This window comes from Echeneis naucrates, chromosome 17 (assembly GCF_900963305.1).
Source record: "Echeneis naucrates chromosome 17, fEcheNa1.1, whole genome shotgun sequence".
Classification (NCBI taxonomy): Eukaryota; Metazoa; Chordata; class Actinopteri; order Carangiformes; family Echeneidae; genus Echeneis; species Echeneis naucrates.
In genome coordinates, this window is record NC_042527.1 from 1,715,173 (window position 1) to 1,726,363 (window position 11,191).

Consider the following 11,191-nt stretch of genomic DNA (forward strand, 5'->3'; position numbering starts at 1 on the left):
CAGAACTGTGGCTGATGGCTTAAATGAAAGAAGACATATGTACCTTTACATCCATTGAATTAAAATATTGAATTGAGTCATTCCCTAAAAAATAGGGCCATTGAAAAAACTATATATTTTTTTAAATAAAAATCGGGTTAGAAATTTTTTGTGAAAACAGTGATACCTCAAAAAATTTTAATATGGAACAGGTTTTTTTTACATATTTTACATATATGGTGCACACACTCCCTGTCCACATGTGTACCAAATTTTAGGTTGATAAAACGACTGAGGAACTATAGAGTTTTTACCAAATAGTGTCCCTTGGCAATCTCCAGTGTGCCAAACCTATTCAAAATGGTCCAATTTGGTTAAAATTCACACTGCAATATTTCAGTGATATATACATTTTTTTGACAGATAACTTTTTGGGGCACTGACATGACTTCTTTTAGGAACATTAGTTACAAAAGTAAAATTTTGTTTGAAAATTGCATTTATAGGGCTGAATATATGGTGTCAAAAACCCATCCAAACACGAATTTGACCTATTTTTGCCTGTTTTATGTTGTTATTTTGAAGCTTTATAACTCCAGACGTAAACCCACAACTATCAGGGATGGCTGAAATTAACAAAGGCCTTCAAAATATGAATTTATGAAATTTCCTGTACTGTCTTTTATTATAAATTTCATAATTACATTAAAACTTGGGGCAGTAAAAACACACTTTTAGTCGAAATGTCCATAGTTTACTTGTTGACACGGAGTGGAGAGTAAACAAAGGGACCAGCTGGCTGCAGCTGGTTAGCTAACCCTAACCCTTACTGTGCAACATTTGCAGCAGCTCAGTCAGTGTAAACACCATATTCTCCATGTTGGTGTAAAAAAAAGTGTCAAACTTCTCCACGACAGTAACAAAAATGACGGTAAAATCCGATTAAACATCAAGTTAAAGGGACATCTAGGCCGTCTGGGTGCGTCACTGGATGCGTCACCGCCTGTATGTTCCGTGCGGCTCTGGTCCCATTACGCAGCCCTTATTTGGGGGGACAAACAGCCCAATCAGGGATTGTTATACGTCAGAGGAAACCTCAGGGCCTCTGCTATTGGAGGGAAAGATTGTTTTCATTGTGACTTTGATTGACAGAAGACGCTGCCTGCGAGTAGTAGATGCGCAGTCTGACGGACCTTTAAATTACCGTTAGCCCAGAGGGGAAAAAAGACTAAATGTCCGATTAACTGGACACGATGGATAAAATTGAACCGCAGATTATTGTTGGGGACATCTTCGGCTTTAAAATGAGGCCAAGCTTGTGGTTTTATTCAGTGTTTTAGTCAGGGTTTGATCGAAGAATGTTCATATTTCACAGAGATAGAAAACTATGTGCGACTTTTTTTTGTTTTTCGTGAGCAGGCTTGTTGAAACCTTGAGTAACTATGATAAAACCGGAGCACCCAGAAACATCAAAATTCTTGTGCATGTAGCTGAAACTGTGTTAAAAACATCTGCGTTGAAATTTTCATTAAACTCTGCCAACTGTCGCTGTATAAAGCGTGTCTTTCATATGTTTATTAGTTTGGGATGCCGGCGTCCCAACCACTAGGGGGACTGCACAAAGATAATTTGCATTTATCAGCCTGTGGCATCTGTTGCTATCATTATCCAGTGTGCTAGCCTAAACTTTTTTGGTTTATATTCTCTAGATCTACTAATCAGGACGGTGGCAATCCGTCAAAATACTTAATTACAACTGATATGGAAATACGATTATTTTAACATTTTATCTTTGAAAGGTGTAGCTCCAACAATCTGCTCCATTGAAATGCAGTGAGCGGTGGTTAGCTTATGCTAACTTCTGGGAATTTTCAAGGGTCTCTCGAACACCACCATTGCAGTGACCGGAGTTGTCGCCACTCCGTCTCTAAAGGTACTCTAGCTGGACACAGACCCAAAAAGAAGCCTTGGAGCCGGGAGGAAGCATCCAGAGACTGGTGCTACGGAGCTGAACGGTGTACAAGAACATGGTGGCAATGCAGGGCAGTGGCCGTGTGCTGGATAGCTCAATGATATGATCGGTTAACGTCTGACAAATCTATGTGCTTATTCCGGCAGCAGCCCCCCGAGGCACTCTCGAAATTTCTGCCAAGGAATTTTCTAGTTATTATTTATTGCACCCATTGTATGTGTGTGTATATACAGTTTTATGAAATTGAATGAAATTAAAGTTTAATGATTTCATTCCTTTCAAAGTAAAGAAAATTAATGCATTATTGTATAAATTGTAGTCTTGTAAAAAGTAAGGACATGTACTGGAGATAAAAATAAGAACAGTGAACCAAATAGGAACTTAAAACAAATTAAAAGCACTTTGTAAGATGTGTTACTGAGGGAAAAAATGTGTAGCTCAGCAGATGCTGCAGCATTTTTGTAAACGTCCCTAAAAGTGAAATTATCTCTATACACCACAATTTAGAGTGATCATGGTCTGGACAAATGCTAACAGATGATAACATTTGCTAAAAGCACATGGCTCTATAAAAAGTCATATCAATGATTAAGCTTCCATTGAAATAGACTTTGTATGCACTATGCCACATGAGTTTCCTGAGTGGGTGGGGTAAGGGTACACAAATATCCTCAAACATGGACAAAGGGACATGGACATTGACTCAATTACGTCCCACCTGTCATACTATAATTCAAATGTACTCTGACCAGCCAGTCACAAGAAAAACACTATATAGGTTGATCACTATATGCAAAGGTTTAATCCTGTGGTGATGTAAATCCAAAGTCCAGCCCTTAGGCTCAAACAATGAGAGGAGAAACTACACATCCTAACTGGAGCTGCTTATTGACAGTAGAGTTGACAAGCTGGGCAAACGGAAGAGCTCCCAACAATATTTCTGTCATGAAGCATCCTGGATTTTAGTCATGTTTTATTTTGTTTCCATCATTCACTTTGTTATTTATTGTTTTATTTTCCACTTCCTGTCCTTATGTGTTGCCCCACTCCGTCCTCGTCATCCCCTGATTCCCCCCACCTGTGCCTCATTACCCATACATGTGTATTTAGTCTCTATGATCCCTACTCTCTCTGCCAGTTCGTCTTTGTATTTTTCTTCCTCGTGATTTCTCTCTCGTGTTTACCGACCCCGGACTTACCTTTTGACTTTGCCCCTGCTCTACTCCTTTTGTAACTTTGCCTTCACTCACTGCCTTCCCGTGTACTGAACCTGTTTATTAAATATAACCTTTGGAAACCCCTCTGTTGGAGTTGTGTTTTTGGGTCGACTCATTACCTGATTACACTCATTACAATGACCCAAAACACACTGCTGATATAACAAAGGATTTCATCAGGGGAAAAAAGTGTAAGGTTTTACTGTGGACAAGTCAACCCAATTAAGCATGCAATTGAACATGCATTTCACCACCTGAAGAAGAAACTGAAGAACGAAACCTCCCGAAACAAAGAAGAACTGAAAGAGGGTGTAGTAAAAGCCTGGAAAGGCATCACAAATGAAGAATGAAACAGTTTGGTGATGCCAATGGGTTGTAGTTTTGATGCAGTTATTGCAAGCAAGGGTTATGTGACCAACTATTAAATGTTATTCACTTTGAGACTATCTGTTCCTTTGCTTTTGCTCACAGAAAAATTGGGTGGTCTGATACAACAGGTTGTATGTCCTAAGTTGTTCACCATACGTAAATGTAAATACCAGGAAATAAAAGCAGAAATTCTGTGCTGTCATGTTCATCTTTTGATCTCGAAACCAAATGCCTTCAGTCAACATCAGCACGTGTGTGTGCGTGTGTTTATGTGCACACCTTTGCCTGCAAAGTGTTCTTGTGCGTCAGCTATTCTAACTTTAGTTGCTAGGTGGATGTTGTCACAGTCTAACGCTAACCCTATTGGCTGTTTTTTGCACTTTCTTTTATAGGGAGCTGAACAGAGCTGATGAGACGTGGAGGAACTTTCATTTCCCACCATCCTCTGCTGTTCCTTGAACCCAGTGGAGTCAGTTATCCGCATCACTGAAACACGCAGCTGGCTTTACCCCAGTAGAGCCACAAAACAGTAAAGACCTCTAGTGAAACCAGTTGTTCAGTATGCAGAACTGCTAAACAAAAACTATTTGTTCTTGTTGAGCAATGCAGCTGCACTTTTGAGTGCAAGACTTGAGCAGTCTTTCAGCAGCACCCTCCCATCCAGCTCTGAATCTGGTTCAGTCCCAGTGTCCCATAAGGGCATGAGGAGGTTAAGGGGCTTGATCTCTTTCTAGACTCTCTCTTCTTCACTTTGTGTCTTCATGTTTTGGGGGACCTCTGGTGCCCATACCCTCTGTGAACCCCCCCACACCTGCTGCCGCCACGGCCGGCCACCCCCGTCGCCTTGTTGCCATGCCAACAGAGACAGTGGCTCCAGCCCTGACAGATAGCAAAGCTGCTGGCCCCACAGCACCCTTCAGCTCTGCTGTACCCCTCCGTATCCTCAACAAGGGCCCTGACTACTTCAGGAGACAGGTACTGTTATAGCCCTGTGTGTGTGTGTGTGTGTGTGTGTGTGTGTGGGGGGGGGGGGGGGGGGGGGGGGGGGGGGGGGGGGGGTCATGAGTCAAAAGCATCTTACTTCCATGGTCTGACTGGGCCATGTACAGTCATGTACAGTCATGTTCCAGTAATGCACCAATGTGTTGTCAGCAGACTATATCTAGGTCTGTCGTAGTTACTTAGTTTGGGAGTAAATAGGACATGTATGATGAGTGTTGTGTCTCTGTGTGATACACACTGTACCTTAGGTGGAACCCAACCCAAAGCGGCTCAGTGCTGTTGAAAGACTAGAAGCTGACAAAGCCAAGTATGTCAAAAGCCAGGAAGTTATCAATGCCAAGCAGGAGCCAATCAAACCCCCTGTGCTGGCCAAACCTCCCATCAGCCATACCCTCATGTCCAAGAGAGGCTCTGGGGTTGGTGGAGGAGGAAATGGAGGTGGGATACCATTCAAAGCATCCAATAACAATGCCAAGTCTGACACATGTGCAACAAGCAGTGGCAGCAGCAAACGGGAGAATTTAAACCTGGAGATCCTAAAAAACCTGCTCAACTCATCATCCTCTCCAGGAGCTGAGGGACGAGGAGGAGGAGCTAACAGTGCTGTTCTCATGAGGTCATCAGGAGGAATGGCCAGGAGCTGCACACCATCAGGGTAAATTCTACTTAATCAAACACTGATGATTCTTAATTAGGTTTAGGGTTTGGTTCTATATTACACTATTAACAATAACAGCACTGTGACAGTATCAAAGCACCTTGCTCACAGAGAAATGCCCTTATCCTGAATTCTGAATTGATTTTATATGGTTTGGGGGCTAACCAACTAATCAAGACTAATCAAGACTAGTTGGTTAGCAGCTGGCAAAGCAGAGTGAGAGCCAGTGCCACTGCTGTTTAGAGGTAAAGAATCACCTGATCCAGTGCTACCACAAGATACTATAATTTTTAGTCCCTGAAGTAGATAAATTTATTAAATAAAAACCAGGTTTTTAAAGAATTTTTACTTCATGTCAAGTCAGAGGCTGAGAAAAAGTTTTTGTGAAGAGCAAAAAGGTTGTAGGAGCTTGTATTTCAGAGGCCATCTAAGGAGTGAATTGGTTGAGTGATCATTATGTCTGTCAGTGTCTGTTGAGGGATGTCCTTTAGTCAATTTAATCTTAATTACATTCATTCTTTGTTCTGTTTTTTTAATCTTAGGATGCCATTAACATACCGATCTACAATGACGCTTAATGAACAACCAACAGAATCTGCTCCCAGTCCGAGCACCTCACATTCCCTTCGGTCTTTCTCCCATTCCTTGAAAGTTCCTCCCATCAGTAGTGCAGGACGTTGCAGTCCCCAACTTGGAGCAAACCTCAACCTCAGTGGACAAGTCCTGGACGATCAAGGAGTAGAAAGAGTTATTGATCGAGCACAATCACCGCTGCCATCTCTGCTTACATCCCACTCTTCCTCCGACCTCCTGCGACTATGTAATGGAAAACCACTTCGTACTTCCCGATCCAGCAGCTCCTCAGCTCCACCCCTCCCCCCAAAACCAAACCCGACACCTCTGCCTCCTCCCACACTCTCCTTGTCACTGCCTCCCCCTTGTCCAACTCCATCCCCCTCGCCCTGTGACAACACAAACCCTCAGTCACTACCTTGTGATTTTGGAGAACTTTCAAGTACTTCGACTGATCCAAACCTGGAGCTGGAGCTTGGCTCGTCCGTGGCCCGACGCTCTTCCCTACACAGGTCTAAATCAGACTTGTCTGACCGGTATGCCCGGGCTGGAGCTGATGTTGAACGTTTTTTTAATTACTGTGGCCTCGACCCAGAGGTGCTGGAAGCAGTTGGTCCAGAGAACTTTGCTCGAGCCAATTCAGACATTGTCAGCCTGAACTTCCGATCAGCATCAATGATCTCCTCTGACTGTGACAGATCGCGACGATCCTCCAATGATGGACTCTCAGATGGGGACGATGGTGAGGATGAGGAAGAAGCTGGGGAACGTGTTCCATATGGCATCTCAGCTGTGGAGCGAAATGCGAGAGTCATTAAGTGGTTGTACAGCATCAAACAGGCAAGAGAGACACAAAAAGTGTCACACGTTTAGAAGAAATACTGCAGTCAAACATTCTCATTGTCCGTAAGTGATGAACCAGAAGATGATCTTGGCGCTGATCTGAGAATCTCATTGCAATGATGAATTAATGGATAGAAAGCAAGACAAGTCTCAACTTGAACAGATGAGTGTTAATCCTCCTGGGTCACAACAAAAGCAGGAGAGAACACAGAGAACAAACCAGAGAAACGTAAAAAGGCAAGGTATGCATGTAAGTGTTTCTCTATGGACATGGTTTGACTCAACCAACAAATCTGAGCAACAGGAACAACAGTGATGTACATTATGGTTGTCAAAGGGCCCAACACAACCACCTCACTATGAAGGACTAGAGACTTCTGGTTTCACACATCTAATGTGAACAGACCTCATTGCCGCCTTGGTTCTTGTTCTGGTTCAGTTGAAGTTGGACATCACCTTCAGCAGTTTCAGGGACTCTTCTGCTTATTGTGTTGTTGATCCTCAATTATATATAAAGACAAAGTAAAAAACTTAAATCTCTCATTTACAAAAGTCTTCAAATGTTAATCCAGTTGAAAGAAGTGGTTGAGTTTCCACAGACTCTCTTAATTTTTTGTCAGATCCTTTCAAACTCAATACGACTGGGCAGAGAAGTGTGTGAAAGGCTATCTTCAGGTCTCCAAAGATGAACTATGGAGCGCAGGTCTGGGGCACTCAGGGACTTGTCCTGAAACTTCAGATTATTGTGGACCTGACATTGTCGACTGAGCGCACCCTGAATCGCCTCTCTGGTCGTTCAGTTTGTTAGACAGTGGCTTTAGAAAAGTCCTGGTACCAGACTTATCCATTGTTCTTGTTCCACTGTTCTCCTGGGAACTCCCAGAGCTTCAATTGTCACATTTTGATCTTGGTTGAGGCCTACTGAGAGTGCACTGCAATTTATGGTTTCTGTCATGACTTGGAGGAAAACTACTGGACCTCACAGGTTTCAGTCCAGCAAGTTAAGTCCAACACAGCTGGACTGAATTGAGTTCCACACTTAATGACATTAAACTTAAACAGGAAGTAGCTGAATGCTATAGTATGAAGACTTAAGTCAATGAGAATTTATTATTTTTTAGATTGATTATGGTTTATTGATTGCTCATAATTTAAAATGATATGTACAACACATTAAGGGGACTTCCTGAAGCAGCTCAGTGTTTCTGCGATTGCTCTGACACCTACACAACATATACACAGCTGGAGTGGCATGAGACTGGACAGCTATCCATACATACCAACTTCATCTCATGGTTTGTGTCTCAGTCCATTTGGATCAACTATAACGGTGTGCAACAGAGTTACAGGACCTCCCATATTAGAAAAAAGGGCAGATGCAAGTGACATGTCTCCAGCTCCTGAACCACAGTCAGATGTGGAACTCTGCAGCGGTGCTGTGTCCCCAAAGTGAGACTAGTTCAAAGGCAACACCTGTTACAAGTCAATAAGTACAGAACACAGGCAGAACACAAGTCAATGCACACTTATGTCATACATCAACCAACAACACATTATCCAATGACAAGTTTTTGAAGGTCGCTGGACCATTAACAACCGATGTCCAATGTTTCTGTGAACAGTCAATTTTTGCTGGGATATGGTTTATCTGTAGTACAGAACCGACCCACAGTCAACTCAAGAAAGCATTTTTAGTGAAAACTGAGATTCTTCAACCCAAGTAGAGGATGCATTAGATTTTTGTTCCAGAAGTATAGATTACTAGAGAGTCAGATGCATGGGGAACTTGAGGGAAAGCTGAGGAGTATCCCAGCTGGCAGGCAAGCTTTCTTAAACAAAAATTTCACATTAGTTTATTATACAACACGTGTCCTTAAGAACTTCTTTTATGATTATTGAGTTTTAGGATGGAGAAAGGCCTCTGATATTAAGATATTCACATGGAGCCTCAAATGAGATTAAAATTTGCACTTTCCATCATTATGTCTATGGACAGAGACACGTGCCAGATTTACTTTCAGTTCCCTTTCTCTGAAACATTTACTGTATATTCATCATTGTAAATAAAAAAAGGTGAAGCCTTAGACTCTGATCAATGAAGAGTAATTTTTCCTCACTGATGACCAGTCTGATCATAGCGATATAACATTGGCATCTTATTATGAGTAAAGATGACAGTAGAAAAATACCTGAAAATACCGGATACAGAATACAAACACTGGGCTAAATGTGGTTTTGAGTGAATGTCTGAATATGCATATGTTTTAACAGAATTTTAGTTCCTGTAGTCAAATACAGTTCTCAGCATGAATGAGTACATCCTATTTAAATGTTAAGAATTTCAGCCATTTCTCAGTGAATAACAGAATAATACACTGTAATTTTTACAAAACTGAGTTTTATTAAAAAAAATGTTTTATTAACATAAGCGTGTGGTCACTTAACATCATTAGAACAAGAAAAAATATTACTTTTATTCAAATGAGGTGTTGCAAAAAGGATCACATCCTACACAAAATTTTGGGTGGCATCCTTGTATTTTTAAGAACAGTACAACTCTTCTACACATTGAACAAACAAGTTTATGCTAAACCTATCTCTACTCTTGGATAACAGTACTGTTTCAGATTCCAGATGCTGGATGGAGAATGGCACACTACGTGTGTTTTCAGGACTCTGCAAAAGTGTTCTACAGTACTGGATTGATGTCTGGTAACATGCTTGCCCATTGAATCTCTTTTATCCAGTTCTGCTTCAACGCATCTTCCCATTTCCTGGAGCCCTCATGCATTTCCAGAGAAGAAAACTGTAACCACCATGCTCTATTATGGGTTCTGTGCATTTTCAATTTTACTTCTCGCCCTTTCTTCCAAATGTGCTTCAATACCTCAACTATGCAGTGTGTTATTGTATTCTAATTTATTAGCAATGCTTGACAATTTTTCTTGAAACTTTGACCTATTTTATGTTAACAAATAATATTCTTTCAAGTCTTGTGACATTTATGTTTAATATGGTGGCATTTTTGCCAGTACTGAATCGGAATACATTTTCTTTTCTAAATACCATAATCTTGTGGCCACCTGTGAGATCCTTGATTAGACTTGCCTGTTTGTGAATTCCTGTAAATTTGAATTTTAAGGGTTCTATTCCTAAGGCAATCTTGGGATTAACTTATATTTGCACCATGATCTTAAATAATTTCATTAGAAAGTTTTAAATTTGGTCTTTGATACAGACTAATCTAATTTAAACCCAATAAACCAGCTTTGTGTAAATACTTTACTGTATGTGGTTCCATGAATGTATTCATTCTAAAGGAAGCTGAACATATATTTTAGAAATCTGATGGGGTGTACTCATTTATACTGAGCATTAAACATTTACTAAATGCTCAAATGCAGTCATTGGCACGGCGGATCAAATACTCTCAAAAATCACCTACATTTGGTTACAAATAGATCTATGAATTATCCACATTATCTCAAAGTATAAAAAATAAGTAATGTGGCTGGTTTTAGCTTACTCTTTATTTCTTTTTCAGCTCAGGGTCTTTGACTGCTGCTGTTTTTGTCAAAGATGAATGTCATGTCACACAGTCTCTGGTACCACCGAATTATCTAAGGTTCTGCTCCTCATTTACCCATTTCCATGGCGATTCAGTGAATTAGAGCTCCATTGATTTTTCTATATTCATTCACACAGCTAAGTCAGAGTGAACATGTACAATGTTGATTGAACTGTCTCTGTAATGGCTTTAAATAGTTCTCAGTTCAGAGTGTTATTAACCATAATTAATCGGTTAGCAGTGTTTCCCCTATCATTATATTAGGGGGATGCCCCGCCCTCCCTACAGTACCTCCCACCCCCCCCAGAAGGTCAAGTTAATTTAATATAATTAAATTTTCTATATAGCGCCAGATCACTACAGATGTCATTTAAACATAGTAATACGTTATTTATTGTATTTACGCAACAGAATTTCTGTTGCATTTCTGTTCATTTCTGTCTCTCCATATTTGCACAGTTCTCCTCTGCACTCTTTATCACACACGGCGGAGTTCCGCCTCGATGTGTGCACACTGGTGAGCAGACTCCCGCCGTGTCGAAAAATGTCACAAGAAAGGCAAAGCTAAAATATCAGCGTTTTTTAAACACTCACAGGGCAATGATGGCAACACCATTAGCACCCCCGCCTCCCCCAAGGCTGGAATCCTAGGGGAAACACTGAGTTAGGGAAATAAAAAATGCTAGTCAGACTCTGCCAGCCTCTCTAACTGGGAAGACAAGCATTGCCGAGAGGTGTCAGCAAGTGATGGAGGGGATAGCGTTATGTCTGATGACGTCATCAGTCAGTGCATCTTTATTTCACATGACCAGTAACTCAAAAGCTCAAAGGATCTTGACCATGTGACCATGCGAAATCTGTGGTTTCCACTGTTCTTCTGCTACTATTTCCTAATTCACTCGATTAATCCGACAGCAAATTATTTTCACACCAACACTAGGTTTAAAAGTCTATAAAAGTCATTTATACTACATTTACTAACCATGTTCTGCCAAAGTCTCTGTCTCTCC

The 11,191-nt window shown here is 41.1% G+C and overlaps 1 protein-coding gene across 1 annotated transcript; it reads left to right on the forward strand.

Annotated features, from left to right (window-relative positions):
* The first annotated feature begins 4,242 nt into the window (after positions 1-4,242).
* fam110b (family with sequence similarity 110 member B) lies at positions 4,243-8,981 on the forward strand. Its single transcript, XM_029525281.1, has 3 exons — positions 4,243-4,512; positions 4,788-5,194; positions 5,740-8,981. The coding sequence occupies exons 1-3, from the start codon at positions 4,390-4,392 to the stop codon at positions 6,641-6,643; spliced, it is 1,434 nt and encodes a 477-aa protein (XP_029381141.1). The 5' UTR covers positions 4,243-4,389; the 3' UTR covers positions 6,644-8,981.
* The last annotated feature ends 2,210 nt before the right edge of the window (positions 8,982-11,191 follow it).